At 46.2% G+C, this 19,988-nt stretch overlaps 1 protein-coding gene across 3 annotated transcripts; it reads left to right on the forward strand.

Moving 5' to 3' along the window:
* The first annotated feature begins 6,208 nt into the window (after nt 1-6,208).
* ZNF488 (zinc finger protein 488) lies at nt 6,209-19,667 on the forward strand. 3 transcript variants are annotated; one of them, XM_081864336.1, is made up of 4 exons: nt 6,209-6,311; nt 11,194-11,416; nt 14,009-14,240; nt 18,308-19,667. In XM_081864336.1, exons 2-4 carry the CDS (start codon nt 11,201-11,203, stop codon nt 19,456-19,458), a joined length of 1,599 nt encoding a protein of 532 aa, XP_081720462.1. In that variant the 5' UTR covers nt 6,209-6,311; nt 11,194-11,200; the 3' UTR covers nt 19,459-19,667. The 3 variants fall into 3 exon arrangements, with proteins under 3 accessions (XP_081720462.1, XP_081720461.1, XP_081720463.1); XM_081864335.1 differs by lacking the exon at nt 6,209-6,311 and adding an exon at nt 6,696-6,820; XM_081864337.1 differs by lacking the exon at nt 6,209-6,311 and adding an exon at nt 8,758-8,879.
* The last annotated feature ends 321 nt before the right edge of the window (nt 19,668-19,988 follow it).

Genomic DNA, 19,988 nt, shown 5'->3' on the forward strand with positions numbered 1-19,988 from the left:
ACATATTGTGACTCTAATTGGTAGGGGAATGCTGTGCTCAGCAATAGCCTGCGTCCAGACTGTGTGTTGGGATATGGTAAATTGTGCTTTGAAAGCAAACACAGAAATAGGTAGCTTCACACATGGATGGCTGTGCAAAGCTTGGATTTTTGCTTATACTACATATAGTGTTGAGGCTACACAAAATCAGATTTTAACGTGATAAAATCATGTGCAAATCTAACCTAAATTAGCTTTGCACCATATACCATATTGATACATTTGCCAGGCACATGCTTGTATTTATGTGTGTAAGACACATGTAGTTGTTGCAATGAAACATTCTAAAACAAACAAGCGCGCGCACACACACACCCTATTTTGCATATTTCCATATTTCACCCTTCTCGCCAAAGACTTTTTCCTAGAAAGGTTGTCAAGCCACCTGAAATTATTGCAATAATTATGACCGACTCTTTCTTGTCATCCCTGTGTCCCCCCCCCCGTCGCCCCCTCGAGCCACAGCTCATGAGAAGGAACTGGACCGATCTGACCTAATTAATGGATGAAGCCACAGGATGGGGAAGCAAGGCAGAATCACTTGGGAGGCAATTTGTCCATTTTCGTTTTGGTGGGAAACAAGCCTTGACTCAACCTGGGGAGTTGCGTATTGATGTTTTGTCCGTACATTGCAGCTATTATATTGACTCAAAGTCTCTCACATCAGGCTCAACTGCACCTCTGTGCTCCTCATGGTCTCACATGCAGCCTGACGCAATGCACGTTTATATGTCATAAGCTCCCCTGAAATCAATGGTGCTTAAAAGGTAAAGGGACCCCTGACCACTAGGTCCAGTCGTGGCCGACTCTGGGGTTGCGCACTCATCTTGCTCTATAGGTCAAGGGAGCCGGCGTTTGTCCGCAGACAGCTTCCGGGTCATATGGCCAGCATGACTAAGCCGCTTCTGGCAAACAAGAGCAGCGCACGGAAATGCCGTTTACCTTCCCACTGGAGTGGTACCTATTTATCTACTTGCACTTTGACGTGCTTTCAAACTGCTAAGTTGGCAGGAGCTGGGACCGAGGAACGGAAGCTCACCCCATTGTGGAGATTCGAACCACCAACCTTCTGACCCACAGCGCCACCCACGTACCTCAATGGTGCTTACTTACAGGTAAATTACTTCCGGTTGCATGGGATTGCAGCCTTAATTTGCAGCAAAGGGCCAATGAATCAGGCAGGGCATTGCAACAGCTAACAGAGAGGATCATTTCTGCCTATGCAAGCCAGTCAGTGTCTGATACTCTGATATAGCTACACTATATTAGAAGTTTTACCAAGCACAATTAAGAGTGACAAATGCTTCTTCAGAGTCTACTCGATTTGCACATTTGCTCCATTGTTCCTGATGTTGCTTACAAACAACTCCCCTAGCATGGGTGCTGTCAGGATTTATGTTGGTGGGGCAGGTAAAGGTGAAAGGTAAAGGATCCCTGGACGGTTAAGTCCAGTCAAAGGCGGCTATGGGGTTGTGGCGCTCATCTCACTTTCAGGCTGAGGGAGCCAGTGTTTGTCCACAGACAGCTTTCTGGGTCATGTGGCCTGCATGACTAAGCCGCTTCTGGCGCAACAGGACACCAGAGCGCATGGAAAAGCCATTTCCCTTCCCGCTGCAGCGGTACCTATTTATCTACTTGCACTGGTGTGCTTTCGAACTGCTTGGTTGGCAGGAGCTGGGACACAGCAATGGGAGCTTACCCCGTTGTAGACCCCTGACCATTAGGTCCAGTCGTGGCCAACTCTGGGGTTGTGGCGCTCATCTCACTTTATTGGCCGAGGGAGCCAGCGTACAGCTTCTGGGTCATGTGGCCAGCATGACAAAGCCGCTTCTGGTGAACCAGAGCAGTACACGGAAATGCTGTTTACTTTCCCGCCAGAGTGGTACCTATTTATCTACTTGCACTTTGACGTGCTTTCGAACTGCTAGATTGGCAGGAGCAGGGACAGAGCAACGGGAGCTCACCCCGTTGTGGGGATTCGAACCGCCGACCTTCTGATCAGCAATTCCACAGCACCATTCTACTCATGTAAAAACACCAGGCAGGCCCCACAAATAACCCAGGGATGCATTTTAAATAAAAGGGCACATTCTACTCGTGTAAAAACATGCTGATTCCTGGACCGTCCATGGGCCAGATTGAGAAGGCGATTGGGCAGGATGTGGCCCCCCGGGCCTTAGGTTGCCTACCCCTGACCTAAGTCTGACAAAGGAAGTGGCTCCATGCCAGAGGGCAAATGGGTGGGTCTGCACAAGATGCCTCTCCTATTGGAACATAGAAAGCTGCATTATACAGAGTCAATTTATCCGTCTGTGTAACTCAGAATTGCTTCTGGCGGATCAGGGCTTTCTAGGGCAGGCATAGGCAAACTCAGCCCTCCAGATATTTTGGGGACTACAATTCCCATCATCCCTGACCGCTGGTCCTGCTAGCTAGGGATGATGGGAGTTGTAGGCCAAAAACATCTGGAGGGCCGAGTTTGCCTATGCCTGTTCTAGGGCTTCCGCAGTCTCAACCTAGAGATGGCAGGCAGTGAACCAGGGACATTGTGCATGCAAAACCATTTACACTTGGCCACTGGACTGCAGCTCTTACCCTTATACAATTCCCTATTCAAGATGGAATTGGCTGGGGGAAACATGTTTCGTAGCCAGTGTAAGTTCTTCACTCAGCTTACAAACTGGGGAATTGTGGGGGAAGAGGCGGGTATCATTTGTGAAAACGACATCGGCCTTCTCTGCTCAGGGTTGCCAGGCTGGAGCCACATGCAGAACAGGGACTTGTATTCTGTAAAAAAAAAAAACATTTTTATAATGTTTTATAATGTTGTATTGTTTTAGTGTTGTTAGCCGCCCTGAGCCCGGCTTCGGCTGGGGAGGGCGGGATATAAATAAAATTTATTATTATTATTATTATTTATTAAAACACCGTGCATGTTGATGGAATAATGCTTATGCCAGACTGCACAAGATCAGCAGTAATGGGAAAGGGGATGAGATAATAAACCCAAATTACGCTGCCTTCAGAAAGGCCCTTTGCAATGAAATCTAGCAAACAGTTTATCCATTTTATCTCCTATCTTTGGAATCACTAACTCGAGATCCCTTTGATTTCCAACCCTTTATTTAATATTGTAATGGAATCCACCTGATTCACATACGATGATGATGATCATCATCATCCATCATCATCATCATCGCAAGAAGTGCCTTATGCCTGTTTGTTTTTAATTTCTTTATAAAAGGCACTTGCTGGAGATAATTTATGGCTCTGCATAGCAAATGGTTTCTGGCACAGCTGGTACATAAAATATATAACCATCAAATGTCTTGTCAGAATCGAATAGGCCCCAAATTGGGACTTGCTACATCGCTTTTGAAAGATGTCATTCCATATAAATGCCTTTAACGCCTGGTAGAAAATTCCTATGAGCATGTTGACAAATGAAATAACCGGGCTTCTTTGATTAATGTCCAAGCAAACTGAATATTGGCTTGTATTGAAAAACCAAACGTCAACCCAGTAATGGTTTTGAAGGAGGGATATTTTATATTTGATACAATCAAAGAGAAATCTGTTGCCAAAAGAAAAGCTGACAGGAGAGATTGTGGAAAAGACAGAACAAGCTCAGGAGATCTTGCAAAGCTGATGTAGAAAACTGGGAGGGGGGGATGAAATCTTTGCAATATTTCTGATTTTGCAAAAAAAAAGAAAGAAAAAGAAAACACAGAAATCAATCCAGGCATTTCATAAAGGTCTTTATCCAATGTTCTCCCATCTGACTGGGTTGCTAGCGCAGGTATTTGCTACTTTAGGAGCGCTGGAGGAAATAAAGAACCTGCCTTTTTTATTTTCATTTTACCTGTTTCGGTGACCGGCGAGGGAGACCAACTCTGAAAGTGGCCCCAATATTTTTCCCGCCTCCTCTGTGTTGGAAATGGTGCTGGCTCTTATTCCAACGAGGGTCTGATAGTTTGATTTTATTTTGAGCAACAGAGGATGAACAAATAAGAGCAGGCATCCTTGTCGCAATTTCCAGTGGTGCAGCTGGGTCCCCCCATTTCTGTAGCTCCCTCCCTGCAACCTTTTTTTATTAGACATGACTAGACCCACCCACCCGTAACAGGAACTGCCAGGCTTACATGCCACATAAAGCAACCAACTAGGCAGGTTAATGCAGATGATGAAGTTCTCCGTTAAAGGGTTTTGACTTGCTGCTTTAATGGCAATGCCAGTGTTTTCAACCAAAAACAAAGGGGGGAAATGGTAGTAAAATGCAGAATTATTTATTACAACAAACAAATCATACCTACAAAGATTCCAGCAATAATTCCTTAACTATCCTAATACTATGCAAATCATTTTGACATAAGCCAAATTTGTTTCAATGCAAATATCTTCATCGGTGGCCTAATATAACATTAAAAAAAACAAAAACCCTAAACATGGAAAATTGATAAGCTTTTATTTTCGCATATAAAACCTCAGAGGAGAGTAAAACTATTCCCATCATACCGAAAACAATTGCCCTTGATAAACAAATTATCGACCTCTGTCTTTCTAACACTGGACTTGAGCTACAAATCTGCTTCTTCTGAGATCATCCCTGAAAATTTGGCACCTTCTACCTGTTTTTGAGAAGCTTTTTTTTACCGCGGAGCTGCCAGTTTCAAGTTGCTAAAGGATTTCAGGTTCAATTCTTGCTTTGGGGAAAATCCACAATTCATTACTTAGTCCACAAGCCATTAGAATTGGTGGTTGATCTGACTTGAGTATTTAGTTCACTGTTTTAAGCAGCAGTTACCTGGTAGACTCATGAGCACAACTATGTATTTATTTATTTAATTTACTAGGTGCCTTTTTATTTTGCCGTGACAACTGAAAGTGACTTGCCAAGTAACTTACAAACAAAAAACACATACATTAAAACCAGGGGAAGAAATACATTAAAACATTCTACCCACTCTAAAAGGCCATGGATAGTTAAAAGGGAAAGACCTGGTTTAAAAGGAATGTTTTTTTCCTGGCACCTGAAGATACGTAATAATGGCTCCAGGTGAGCTTCCCCACCCCAGTCAACTCGAAATCATCTGAATCCGAATCCTTTCCAGCGCCGTTATTTCCACCTAACAAGATCCGGATCAGCCCAGACAGGCACCCCTGTAACGTCACGTGGTGGAACTGTAGACACCCGGAACATAGCTGTCAACCGTCCCTTATTTGGCGGGAAACTCCCTTATCCCAGCACCGTGTCCCGTTACTGTCCCTTATTGATGATGCCCCTTAAATTTCCCGACTTTCATGCTTGCCCGGCTTGGGAGGGAAGCAGCGGCTCGGGGTCCTCCGCCTCGAGAGCCCGCGCATGCACGAGCTGCCGTGTCTTCGTCTCTCCCTTTTCCCCCTCAGGGATGCGTCGTGAGGAGACGGGTGGCGGCGGGTGGGCAGGCAGCCCCTCTCTTGCGAGACTTCCATCACGCTGCCAGGGAAAGCCGGAGGCGGCTGAGGAGGCAGCCTGAGGGAGGAGGAAGAGGAGGGGATGGGGAGGGACGCAGAAGGGCGGCGCTTCAGCGGCCACGGCAGTGCCACAACCGCCTCATGCCGGGCTCGTGGGCGGCGTGGGCGAGAGTCTCTCTCCCTCTCTCTTGGGCGGGAAAGGGCCGATGGAACTCCTCGCGCCAGGACGACGGCAGCCCCGACGTTCTGCTTAGCATACCCTCCAACCAGTGCAGCATCTTAATCTAGTGATTTCCCCCTCTGCATCCCTTTCATAACTCTATTTTTATAAATCATTTGTCCATCCATAGTTCAAATTTTTACTACAAGTTTTCTGTCCATCCTACCAATGACAATAGCTTTTCAACTAAATTATAAACTTTCCCCATTCTTTCTTAAAGAGGTCCTCTTTCTGGTTTCTGATTCTGCCTGTAAGCTTTGCCATCTCGACGTCGTTCATCAGTTTTGTCTGCCCCTCTTCTTTGGTGGGAGTTGTAGACCCTTGGGATCATCCTACCCCCTGCAAAACACAGTCAGTCGCAGCCAAAGCAGCATGGCTCCATCAGTGCCGGATTTCTGGATAAGCTAAGCAAAATCCCTTATTTTGGCTGCTGATCCCTTATTTTCGAGGCTGCTGGTCCCTTATTTTCAAATCTGTAAGTTGACAGCTATGGCCCAGACGGGGCCCTCATTGCACTGCAGAGCTGGAAGGGAAGGGTTCCAAGGGTCATCTAGCCCAACCTCCTGCGATACCGGAATGCCAGGCTGTCGTCCGTCCGGTAAGTGGAGTCAAAATTGCGGGGGCGGGTAGGAACCATGGGCATAGCCAGGATTTATGGGGTGGGGCAGGATTTATGTTAGAGACCTGCTCCCTCGGCTACTGCCGTGGTAGGCGTCTAGGAAAAAGCTCGTGGGGGCGAGACTGCCGTGGGCGGCGTGAAGTCCGTCCCCCCAGCCTGCCCCGTCGAGGGAGCTTTGGGGATACCCCTGGAGAGGCGCTTCCGCGGCGGGTGGCTTGGTCCGGGCGATGGCCTCCGGGCCGACGGCAGCCAAGTGAGGGCTGCGCCCCCTCTGCGCCGCCGCCGCCGCCCCCTCTGGGCTGGACTGAGCGCCCCGTCGAAACTCCTCCTCCTCCCGCGGACGCATCCCCGCTGGCTTGGCTACCGGGAGCAGAGCGGGGAGAGCAGGGGGCTCCGGCTGGACGTCTCCCGGAGATGGAGCCGACGGGGCGGGTCTGAGCACCAGCTGATGCCCAGCCGGCTAGCGAGCCGCGCTTCGACCCTCCCAGGTAAGTAAGCGGGTTAAGATGGGTTTGAGCGGCGGGGAGGAGGCTGTCGCCAAAGGACCCTTTTGTCCGACGAGGCGTGCTTGCGAGGGAGTGTGAATCCGCATTCGGTTCAGCGGGACTTCCTCGCGTGCTTATATAAGAGGATCGCAGCCTTCAAAATGCCTTAACGTTCGGGAGTGGTTTGGATCCAGGCGCTCTTCCGACGGCACTGTCGAAGGGGCGTCCTTTGGAACCGCCGGGAGGTTTTTTTGGGGAGGAAAACCCGGAGAGAGCTCAGCCGCCGGAGGCAGACCTGCTGGAAAGCACCAGGGACACATCCCATAATAGCACGTTTGCAAAATTAGCGACCGTCCGGCTTCTGAAGAGCTTTTCAAACCAAGCATTCAAACACCAAATTGGAATACTGCAATGCTGCCTGAATCGCAGGATCTGACATCCAGGATTTGTTTTTGGGCTTTGGAATAGATTTCAAATACTCGCGTCTCCCTGTGTGGAATTTGGATTACAAGGAGTAGCTGAACACGGATAATGTGAAATGATAAACTATCTCTGGATGTTTGGCTTAGATCTTTCTTTATATCTTTTCTTTGGGGTGATGGTAAAATGCTAAGGAACACAGCAGGATTTGCTTTTGAGGAAACATGCCTAGGGTTTTGCTGTTATATTTTCAGGGCTGATACAAAAGGTTGAATTTTGGTTTTTTGTATTGTTAACTTTTAATGCTAAATTGCTTTGCAGTACTGATAAATGAAAACTAAAAACGAAATTTATTTAAATTGTGGGTACCAAAATTTAATACCTCTTTTATTTAGAATAGAAGAAGCGTTGGGAGTAATCATAACCCTTTAGGGAGAATGAATGGTGTAATTTAGTCCATGTTTCTAATAAGAAAGCTCTTAACCAAAAGTAGGGAAAAGAAAGGAATTTTTATATATCTGTTGGCACTGAGAATGGGCAGATAATTCTTTTTGAGAGTCTTGTTGTATGGTATTGTTGTACAGTATTTGAAATACATTTTATTCAAGTATCTAGAAGCACTCTATTATCTCTTGAGACAGACGGATGCTAAAACATGTGGCAGTTGTGCAGGTGAACAGATATCTGAGTCTTTAGGTTTTGAGAGATGTCTGTGCCACTCCATGTTGTTACAATTTATAGTAGACTTGGAATACCATTTCAGAAGATATCTGCCATATTACTTGCTTTCCTGACATTATTGAAGAGTGTACTTGACATTTTGGACAAACATTGAACAAAGATGCTTTGTTAAGCAGCAACACACATATTGTTAGAATCAGAGGCAGGGTGGAGTCTGTTTCGATCATCCTTTTTTCAGGAGAAAATACTTACTCAGTTAAGAAAAGAGCAACTCTGGATCTCTGCAATTCTACATGGCAATGCTGCTTCTTTTTAGACAATTGAGATTGGCTAAGTGCGACTGCATTGTTGCATTGTTTTTGAACGTCAAACTGTACCAAAATGAGAGGATGACCGCATTTTCTGTGCCATGCACCTGGGAGCATCCTTTGCTAAAATTCCTAGGGACTCTCCCTAGAGTGGTATTTCAGTGCGGGTGTCTTCTGCAACATCTTCGTGACGCAACAATAGCGCATTAGTTGTGGATTTATTTTGCTTCAGTTTGTTCTGCGATGCTTCTGCAAATCTATGCATTATTGCTGTCTGGAAGGGCCACATCGCAACAAGGGCAGAAGAAAAATAAACCGGAACATTTGCGGTATAATAACTTACGGGATGTCAGCAGGAAGTGATGGAATATGCGCCGCCTGGAAGCGAAGCCCCCCTCCCAACATTTGCAGGCACAAACAGCATGGAAAGCGGGTTGCATGTGACCTCCCTGATAGCATCATGAGCGCAAATCATCATTAATCCGTAATATAACGGATGTCTGGAGGAGCCCCAAGTTTTGTTAAAGCAGTGATTTCCCTTAGATGGCATTCTGTATGACAGCGATGATAAATAACTAGGGCTATCCCAATCCCTCCCTCTAAAGGACTAATCCTGCCCATCTTTCCAGACAGGAACCCATATCCTTCTCCAGGTGACTATAAATGCAGAGCTGGCTTCTTGCCTGGACCTCAAGCTCAAAGGGGGCCACAGAGTTAGACACTTGTTACCTTGTTTTTATAGGCGCCAGACTAAGGTGTTCACACGCACTCTTGGCTTAGAGCTGCAGATTTAAGCAAATAAGAGATGGGATTTGGTCAGAGACTTGGGGTCTTTGGTATTCAGTGTTGTGCTGCTCTGTTTTGTTGCTCCCAGTCTGTGTGTCTGACAACTTCACATGCCCTGAAAAAACATCTTTGCAATTGCTCTTTGCTTGGTTTACACACTCTGCACGTCTTGGTTTCTGAAGTGTAGGTCTGAAAACCTTCACAGAACTTATTTGGGGTTGTAATTGCCTCCATTGGGACGCGGGTGGCACTGTGGGTTAAACCACAGAGCCTAGGACTTGCTGATCAGAAGGTCGGTGGTTCGAATCCCCGCGACGGGGTGAGCTCCTGTTGTTCGGTTCCTGCTCCTGCCAACCTAGCAGTTCGAAAGCATGTCAAAGGGCAAGTAGATAAATAGGTACCGCTCTGGCGGGAAGATAAACGGCGTTTCTATGCGCTGCTCTGGTTCGCCAGAAGCGGCTTAGTCACGCTGGCCACATGACCCAGAAGCTATATGCCGGCTCCCTCGGCTAATAAAGCGAGATGAGCGCCGCAACCCCAGAGTCGGTCACGACTGGACCTAATGGTCAGGGGTCCCTTTACCTTTACCTTTAACTGCCTCCATTGAGCCAAGCGCATTGCACTTTAAACCATTGGGCTGATTTGGGACTGTAACTGCTTCCACTGTGGCCCAAGTCATAGCTGGTATTTAAGGGAGGGAAAAAGAGCACTAGAACTAGTTTTTAGAAGCATTGTTTGTTCCTTATTTTGAGACTTTCACCAAGTTGCTTCATCTTTTTCATCTTTTCTGCTATATCTGAAGGGAGGTTTCTCTATTTCCCAACTGATATCACCCAGCTGTAAGCTTCAGGATGGCGTTTTTGGATGAGGGAAAGGTCATGCAAGGAAAAGATTAAAGTTCTTCCACCCCCAACCAGTGTTCGAAATTAGCCAGGCGCCAGGCGCATTTTGCACCCGACTTTCGACCACTTGCGACCAAGTGAAGATGTCCGGGTGCTGGGATGATGCCTGACATCTCCATCATCTGTGGAACACCCTCCCTTCAGATGTGAAGGAAATAAGCAGCTATCCTATCTTTAAAAGACATCTGAAGGCAGCCCTGTTCAGGGATGTTTTTAATATTTAATGCTGTACTGTTTTTAACACTTGATTGGAAGCTGCCCAGAGTGGCTGGGGAAACTCAGCCAGATGGGTGGGGTATAAATAATAAATTATTATTATATTATTATTATCATCTGGGGATCATTGAGTGGGAACTGTTTTTTCACACACAAATACCCCACCCTATGGAATTCTATCTGTTATATTTAATCTGCACAATCGGAATGAATTTCTGGAATCTAGTTGGTTTCTCTATGCAGGAGCAGTCACTATTAAGAATATGAGGTCAGAATAGGTCAATATATATGTGGACTATCCTTGAATCGAATTGGTTTTTCTTCCTTAAGTTCTCAAAGCTCTTAACCTAGCTCAAGATTGCCATCTGAACTAGTCAGATGTTTAACCAAGAAGTCCATCATTTGAAAAAGAAGACTCTAGAGTATTCTTGCTCCAAAATGGCAACTAGACTTTCCATTTTGGCGACCGCAACCTTGGTTTAAGGAGCCATTTGGCACCTTTCTTACATACAGTGGTACCTCGCAAGACGAATGCCTCGCAAGACGAAAAACGCGCAAGACGAAAGAGTTTTCTGTTTTTTGAGTCGTTCCGCAAGACAAATTTCCCTATGGGCTTGCTTCGCAAGACGAAACGTCTTGCGAGTTCTTGTGAGTTTGTTTCCTTTTTCTTAAAGCCGCTAAGCCGCTAAGCCGTTAATAGCCGCTAAGCCGCTAATAGCCGCTAAGCCGCTAATAGCCGTGCTTCGCAAGACGAAAAAACCGCAAGACGGAGAGACTCGCGGAACGGATTAATTTCGTCTTGCGAGGCACCATTGTACCTGTGCCCCCAACACTTATTCCTCATCAAATTAGCAGCCCCCATGTAGTTGTTCTGGAAGCAGACCTAATATGGAAGCAGCAGCAGTGGACGATTCTGATCACAAACATATTGAGTCATGTGTTGTTTAGCTCATAAGAAACATAGCCAGACTTGCAATTAAAATCCCCTGGGTGACAAATGTGTACACCATGGACCTGCCTCTACCTATTCTCTGTTGACACTTTAATTCTTTGCTCCTTACAGGTCTGCAATGGAACTTACACTTTTAACAAAAGAATTCAGGACGAGCGATAACAGACTTCTGCCGCAGCATTTCCCAGACGTGTTAGCAACTGTCCACACCACTCAAGAAATTCCAGAGGAAACTATTTTGGGGCCATGCCTGCTACATGATGCGCAGTTGGACACTGTGGCTTTTATTGCGCTCAAGTGCTCAGAGAAAAGAAACATCCATTATGTCATCAAGGTAAGTGGCTGTTCAGAAGAGTCCCTTTGCATGATTCCAGAAAGTGATTCTGAAACGAAGCCAGCTAGCTTTTGATAAGGCACTCTAATCCTAATTGTGAGCTAAAGTAACGAGAATGGTTACTGTATTGTGATATTTGCAATCATTGGGATCATTTCCCAAGGGGCCCAGGCACCCAGGATTTTCTGTACTGTTGGGATTTAAGGCTAAACAGTGAATTTATTTTTTTATTCTATTGACCCTTACTTACTTACTTAACCAATTATTTATTAACCATTTTTACAAATTTATAACACATCAGTGTCAAATTATAATTAATGTAATACAATGCTAATAACTATACAGTACAATACAACTACAGTCATACCTCAGGTTGAATGCGCTTCGGGTTGAGCATGTTCGAGTTGCGCTCTGTGGCAACCTGGAAGTAACGGAGCGTGTTCCTTCCAGGTTTTGCTGCTTGCGCAGACGCTCAAAATGACGTCATGCGCAGAAGCGGCAAAAAGTGACGCACGCATGCACACTGGATACGTTTGCTTCTGGATACGAACGGGACTCCGGAACGGATCCCGTTCGTATCCAGAGGTGCCACTGTATACAATAAATAATGTAATACAATGGCTTCCGACCATTGCGTTTGGGGATTTCCCAGCAAGGAATAAGTACAGTCATACCTCAAGTTGTGTCTGCTTCAGGTTACGTGCTTTCGTGTTGCGACCCACGACAACCCGGAGGTACCGGAACGGGTCACTTCCGGGTTTTGCCGCATGCGCAGAAGTACTAAATCCTGCTTCGCACATGCACAGAAGCGCTAAGCTTGAACTGCTTGCGTCAGTTCCGTGTTGCAGACGGGCCTCCGGAACGGATCCCATCCGTAACACGAGGTTCCACTGTAGTCCCACAATTATTATTTTTTGCAAATTCTTGTCCTTGTATCACTGAGCTCTCATAGCAAGCCATAATAAAGGCCATAGAAAGATCCAGCAAGTTGACTATGGTGTGATTGTCCCTGCTGACCTTGAGGTGACGCCACCAACCAAATCCTGAAATGCAGTCCCAGTGTCTTCCCAAAGCACCTAGGAAGTGACCTTCCTCCCAGAAAGAAAGTACAGTGTACCTCGGGTTACATACGCTTCAGGTTACAGACTCCGCTAACCCAGAAATAGTGCTTCAGGTTAAGAACTTTGCTTCAGGATGAGAACAGAAATTGTGCTCCAGTGGCGCAACAGCATCAGCAGGCCCCATTAGCTAAAGTGGTGCTTCAGGTTAAGAACAGTTTCAGGTTAAGAACGGACCTCCAGAACGAATTAAGTACTTAACCCGAGGTACCACCGTAGCTCATTGGAGAATCTACATGGATTTATTTTAGTCGGGCCAACTGGTGACAGCTCCACCATGAATACTTGAAGAAGGCAGCTATTGAAGGATGAGAGCATAAGAGTTAGGTGTGCACAGCATCCTAATAAAAGGGTGAAATGTCGATTCTTTCTGAAGCTTATGTGGGAGGGCATGTTCATCACCGATATGGATGTATTGTCAGGGGCTGGACTGAGGAAGAATGGTGGGGACTGCCCTCCATTCTCCTGAACCTTCCTGAGAACAGGAGGACAGTATAGATTTAGAACAGTGGTTTGCAGAAGGTCACAGTTCACAAGCTGCAGTGGGGAGAAGCTGGGAAATATTGGGAGAGCAGCAGGAAGAAGAAGCACCACCAGGGAGAGTTATCAGACTCAGTGTCTTTGGAAAGCATTCCTGACTGCCCTCCATCTCCCAGGACTAGGCAGCCATTGAGAGTTGTAGAACAGAAAGCTCAAAGGCAGAAAGCACAGATCAGCCGACGCAGGGATGACGTAGAGTAGGAGAGACGGAGGGGAGGCGACTTTACTCGGAGCAACACCATTGTCTTAGGGAGACGGCATTCCTTCATCTCTCTCTGTGAATATTGAATAAATTACTTGGTAAGAACTCCTTTTGTTTATCTGCTTCTTGGCTGCCACCGTGAGAGGAATCCTGAAGCCTGACATGTATCCATTAATATGGCAGCACTCACACAAAACTTCTTTTTAAAAATTACAAGGAAGATTACAAACTATTCATGTACGCAACGACTGCCGCTAGAATCTTAGTGGCTCAGAAATGGAAACCCCAAGAAATCCCAACTTTAATGGAGTGGCAGACAAAAATGTTTGAATACATAGAATTGGCGAAATTGATTTATAAGATTCGGAACCAAAAAGAAGCAAAGTTCGAAAAGGATTGGAGTAAATTTGTTGAATATATACGGAGTAACTGTAAGAATTTAAAAACTGTAGCAGGATTAATGTAAATCTTGTGATGTGGATGGAGTGTAAATAAGAAACTGTAAGAAAAGATTTGAGACATGAAAACCCATTGAAGGGATGGAAGGAAGTCTGGGCGCAATAAGGCGCAGGGTAAATAAGAAGACATACAATTTTTTGAATGTAAGAGTATTTGTTTTATTTGTTGTTGTTACAAAAAAGGAATAAAAAGTATTGTGGGGGAACCTTCTTTTTAAAAATAATAATAATAAACAGAACAAAACAGTGAATTTCTCCACTTTTGGCCCTATAGGTAGATGCCACATCAGTGCAGAATCCTGGCGCGTTTCCTTGGATGAGGTTGGTTCAACCAGCGTCCAACAAGAAAGAGCAGAACCTAGAAGCCTACTTAAGGAATAGCCAGCTGTACTATCGCCCTACGAGGAAAATACACCGGAATGAGGAACTCCTGGTTTGGTATGATGAGGAGCTCTCCGGGCTTCTGGGATTCAACGAGATTAAAGCCAGCCGACGACTCCACAGTGGTGAGTGTAGAAAGCCCATCGTCTAGCTAATGTGCCAAGTGGAATTTTCATTCTCTGGGGAGTGCAAGCCATAATTCTTTCGCTTATCGCCCACCTTGGCTTGCCACTCCCTTGGAGGGCTTGCACGTATGACATTTTGTCTGGGACACCATCCTTCTCTTCCTAAATAGAAAGACAGACACCTTCAGAATCAGTAGAGCCTGGCTTTTATCAGTAGCATCTATTGTATTCGAATCACCTGAAGGTCAGCCATCGCTCAGCCCGGACACTGAGGTCCAGCTCCAAGGGCCTTCTGGCGGTTCCCTCACTGAAGAAGTGTGGTTACAGGGAACCAGGCAGAGGGCCTTCTCGGTAGTGGCGCCTGCGCTGTGGAACACCCTCCCATCAGATGTCAAGGAATTAAACAACTATCTGACTTTTAGAAGTCATCTGAAGGCAGCCCTGTTTAGGGAAGTTTTTAATGTTTGATGTTTTATCGCTTTTTTTTATTTATATTCTGTTGGGAGCCACCCAGAGTGGCTGGGGAAACCCAGCCAGATGGGCAGGGTATAAATAATAAACTATTATTATTATTATTATTTATTTATATTGCAATTAAACATACTCAAGAAGGCAAGAATGTATTGCATCAATTTAAGATCAACACATTTATTATGACATAACCCATGGGTAGGCAAACTAAGGCCCGGGGGCCAGATCCGGCCCAATCGCCTTCTAAATCCGGCCCACGGATGGTTCGGGAATCAGCGTGCTTTTACATGAGTAGAATGTGTCATTTACAGTGGTGCCCCGCAAGACGAACGCCTCACAAGACGGAAAACCTGCTAGACGAAAGGGTTTTCCGTTTTGGAGGCGCTTCGCAAAACGAATTTCCCTATGGGCTTGCTTCACAAGACGAAATGTCTTGCGAGTTTTTCCGGCTCCCCCCCCTTTTTCTAAGCCGCTAAGCCGCTTATCAGCTGATCCGCTAAGCCGATAACCCGCTAAAAGCCGCTAAAAGCCGCTAATAGCGCTAATAGTGCTAATCCGCTAAGCCGTCAATGGGCTTGCTTCGCAAGACGAAAAAACCGCTAGACGAAGAGAATCGCGGAACGGATTATTTTCGTCTTGCGAGGCACCACTGTATTTAAAATGCATCTCTGGGTTATTTGTGGGGCCTGCCTGGTGTTTTTACATGAGTAGAATGTGTGCTTTTATTTAAAATGCATCTCCAGGTTATTTGTGGGGCATAGGAATTTGTTCACCCCCCAAAAAAATATAGTTCGGCCACCCACAAGGTCTGAGGGGCAGTGGACTGGCCCCCTGCTGAAAAAGTTTGCTGACCCCTGACATAACCTAACTAGATCAGATGCCCTGAAAGAAATGGCCAGATATGTCGCAGAAAAAAGAGCTATCAAAACGAGTCTTGCCAAAAATTCCTAGTCCACAACTGCCTATCTTAGCTGGGGAAGCCTTCATCTGAAAATCCAGCTCCCCAGGAGCTCACTCCAGCTGTGGAGCGTGTCTTCATGTCACTTGGGGGGACGACCCACTGGTGCGCGCCAGGGGCAGGGAGCTCCAGCCCAGCCCTCCCCGCTGATGTGACGCCAGCCCCGAGGTTGGCATCAAAGGGGGCATGGCTGCTGCTTTCTCCTCACGGGCCCCAGAAAAATGTGCCCGGGGCCATCGGCCCTGCAGCCAGCCCCCCCACGCTATGCCCCTGGTTCACTCTGAGGTCTTAAACACTTCCACCTGTGGGAACTGATATGGTAACAAACCCTACAGAGCATCCGTTAAGGTAGGGATCAGTTTGTTATTACTAATAATCCATAGAACTCCTCACCAGGGCAGACTTGGGCATTATGGTGCCCTGAGCTATGTCAAAATATGGCGCACACATGCCAGCCCTCGCGCCCTGCCAGGCTTTGGGAAAGGGACATCAAAGTTATTTAAATATATTTAAATTTGTGTGTAATGATGCAATGTTTCCTACAAGAATATATCTTTTTTTCCCATGCCTTGTTGCTATAAGATACATTGCTGTTATTCCCATAGCTGAGAAACAGTGATTCTGCATTGCTTTTCATGGTTGAAGATGTTAGACAGATGTCGTAGAAGCAATTTTTCAGGGAGGGCGTTTGAAGAACTGACAAGAGATGAGATTCTAGGGCTAATTGACAAATTAAGGATTAATGTCATCCTATCCAGTTGGCATACACCTGAGAGCCCCCTGAGAGAATTCAAGTGTGAAATTGCTCCTAACAAAAGGAGCTTGTAACTAAAATTGAGTTTGTTACTAGAGAATTGGAGAGTAACCAAAATAATGCCAGTTTTTAAAGAGGGATGCAGGGGGAGTGAGGAATTATAAGTCCAACATCTGTTCCAAGAACAGCTTTACCTTGGTTTTCAAATGCCTTGGGAGTCGAACATTTTGGTTTCCAAACGATCGAAAACCGGAAGTGATTGTTCCGGTTTTCAAATGTTCTCTGGAACCCAAACATCTGACGCAACTTTTGCGGCTTCTGATTGGCTTCCTGCAGCCAATCATAGAATCATAGTTGGAAGAGACCACAAGGGCCATCGAGTCCAACCCCCTGCCAAGCAGGAAACACCATCAGAGCACTCCTGACATATGGTTGTCAAGCCTCTGCTTAAAGACCTCCAAAGAAGGAGACTCCACCACACTCCTTGGCAGCAAATTCCACTGTTGAACAGCTCTTACTGTCAGGAAGTTCTTCCTAATGTTTAGGTGGAATCTTCTTTCTTGTAGTTTGGAACCATTGCTCCGTGTCCGCTTCTCTGGAGCAGCAGAAAACAACCTTTCTCCCTCCTCTATGTGACATCCTTTTATATATTTGAACATGGCTATCATATCACCCCTTAACCTCCTCTTCTCCAGGCTAAACATGCCCAGCTCCCTTAGCCGTTCCTCATAAGGCATCGTTTCCAGGCCTTTGACCATTTTGGTTGCCCTCCTCTGGTCACGTTCCAGTTTGTCCGTGTCCTTCTTGAACTGTGGTGCCCAGAACTGGACACAGTACTCCAGGTGAGGTCTGAGCAGAGCAGAATACAGTGGCACTATTACTTCCCTTGATCTAGATGCTATACTCCTATTGATGCAGCCCAGAATTGCATTGGCTTTTTTAGCTGCCGCGTCACACTGTTGGCTCATGTCAAGTTTGTGGTCAACCAAGACTCCTAGATCTTAGAAGCTGCGCCTTGGTTCCCGAATGTTTTGGAAGTCGAATGGACTTCTGGAACAGATTCCATTCAACTTTCAGTGTACCACTGTCTGTTGGTTGAAAGCATTATTCATAATATTATTAAGCATATAAAAGAACAAGCCTTGCTGAGGAAGAAACATCCCTTCTGCAACTTACATTTCCAAACTTTTAGAGTTGTTGAGACTGTCAATAAGCATAGGAATTGGGATAATGACGCAGATATGATCTATGATTTAGATGACCCAACTCTGCAATTCCGTGACTTTCTTTTTAAAAAAAATATTTTTATTAATAATTTCAATATAACAAATTATCATAGCATATCATCTTCATCATTCCCCCCAATTTTCCCCCTCCCCCTCCCCCCAAAAGAACCCTCCCCCCTCCCCCAAGACTTCCCTCAGTTTCTCTCTCTGATTTTTCAGCACATGTTGTTCTCTGCATATTGTAAAATTGTAAAGATCCTTAAATTGTCTATCTATTATATAAACAGTCAATAAATTTATGTATGTTTATTCAAAACCTGCCAAGGAGTCCAGTTCATTTGGGTTTCTTTTTAAGTAGTTTGTAAAAAGTTCCCAAAGTCACAGTTGTCCTTGTCTCGCAATTTGTATGTCAGTTTCGCCGGTTCCATCAATTTCTCTTGCCATTGTTCTTTTGTCGGGGTTTCCTCATTCTTCCATCCTTGAGCTATTAAGACTCTTGCTGCCGTTATTACATACATAAATAAATTCTTTATTTTCTTTGGCAATAATGAGTTGAAGAAAATGTTTGTGAAAAAAACCAGAGGCATTTTTGTTAGGGATTGTAGGAAAAGACCTGACCTGCAATTCCATGACTTTCATTACTTTTCTTTCTGCCTAGAGTTGGGTTGCCCGAACTGCAAGCAAGTTTTCAAATGGGAACACCCCTTTCTGTCTCACGCCCGCTTCCTCTGCTTCCCAGAGAACAGCGCCCAGCTCTGGAGGAACCTTTCTGCCCCAAAGACGACGAAAAGCAGGTTGGTAGGACAACCCACAAACTTCCACAGCCTGGCTAGGGACCTGGAGTTCAAAATGGCCGCTTGGAAAGAGGATTCCCACGGGGAGAGGCGGATAAACTGCGATGACGTGGAGAACGGCCTGAGCCGGAAGGCTGTGTTGTTGGAGAAGACAAACCACCTGCACGGAGGACAGCACAGCGGGAGCAGGGACGAAGGAGTTGCGCAGCAGGTATCAGGCGGATCTTTCTGGAAGCTCGGCACGGGAAAACAAATGTCTGTTAAGAAGGATGCTCTCCTCCTGGAGCAGAAGGAGAGTGCATTCACTGAAGTGAGGCAGATAAAGGAGAAGATGAAAATGGAGAAAGCCAAGGCGGTGGAACAAGGAATTGAGGAGGCTCACCCTGGCAGGGACCCTGTTCCATGTTCCCCTGGCAGTGCATTCTCTTTTGTGTGGCCCAGCCGAGGTGCCAGGGAGCCAAAGAGTGCTTTTAGCAAGCCAGCTAGATGCCTGCTGGACAGGAGGTCAACGACATCTGCCCCTCACCCTCTGAGCGACTTAGCAAAAGGCCCAGGGGAGTTGTCAGGATGTGTCAGTGCTGCAGACGTCATGCGTTACAGCGCCCTTCTGGCTTCAAAATTCCTGGCCAGCGACTTGAACAGCTCCCCATTGCTGCCGCCGGGCCTCGTTCAGTGCACCCCTTATACCCCAGGGCTGTGGCCCAGGCAGATGGGAGAGCAAAGGCAGGCCACGTCCGCCCCGGCCTCGAGTCCCTCCTCCACTTCCTTGACTCTCTTGCCTCCCACCTTCACCTCCTTCAGCGTCGTGGCCCAAAACTGGTGCGCCAAATGCAACCTCTCTTTCCGCATGACGTCTGACCTGGTGTTCCACATGCGCTGCCACCACAAAAAGGAGGGGGCTTTGCCAGAGTCCCCACGCAAAAGGAGGCGGGAGGAGAAGCTGACCTGTCCCGTGTGCCAGGAATATTTTCGGGAACGGCACCACTTATCTCGGCACATGACTTCTCATAATTAGGACCTCACTTGGGTCAGATGTGTGCATTGATTGAGCTGTTTCTATTCATTCTCTGCTAGATTTCACCGTGATTTTCCAAGAGCCAGGCAATCTGCAGTGATTTCTGTGTTTTTCAGATGTGGGGAGGGGGACCATTACTCCAGGAAGATATGTTCCTGGAAACTGAGCGCTGTCAATATGCTTCCAATGAAATAAAAGACTGAGACGTTGAGGTGGTGGTGTTATTTTGGAAATAATTTTGTTGGTTTGGTGTGGCGGAGGGCTTATCGTACCTCATGTTATTCTTCGAAAAAGAGCCTGCCCGCCTGAGAAGTCCAGTCCACTCTACTAAGCAGAAGTAGTAGTAATAATAATTTGTTATTTATACCCCGCCCATCTGGCTGGGTTTCCCCAATCGCTCTGGGAGGCTCCCAACAGAATATTAGAAACACAATAAAACATCAAACATCAAAAACTTCCCTAAACAGGGCTGCCTCCAGATGTGTAATGGTTGGGTCTCTCCCACGGAAGCGAGACAATTCCAGCAGCAA

Source organism: Podarcis erhardii (genome assembly GCF_964252035.2).
Source record: "Podarcis erhardii genome assembly, chromosome: 5".
NCBI lineage: Eukaryota > Metazoa > Chordata > Lepidosauria > Squamata > Lacertidae > Podarcis > Podarcis erhardii.

What these genes read in the sequence shown, in the direction of transcription:
- ZNF488 (XM_081864336.1), top strand. Translation starts at nt 11,201, where the DNA reads ATGGAACTTACACTTTTAACAAAAGAATTCAGGACGAGCGATAACAGA. An exon ending in ACATCCATTATGTCATCAAG is followed by an intron (nt 11,417 to 14,008) that starts GTAAGTGGCTGT and finishes TTGGCCCTATAG; the next exon opens with GTAGATGCCACATCAGTGCA. An exon ending in CAGCCGACGACTCCACAGTG is followed by an intron (nt 14,241 to 18,307) that starts GTGAGTGTAGAA and finishes CTTTCTGCCTAG; the next exon opens with AGTTGGGTTGCCCGAACTGC.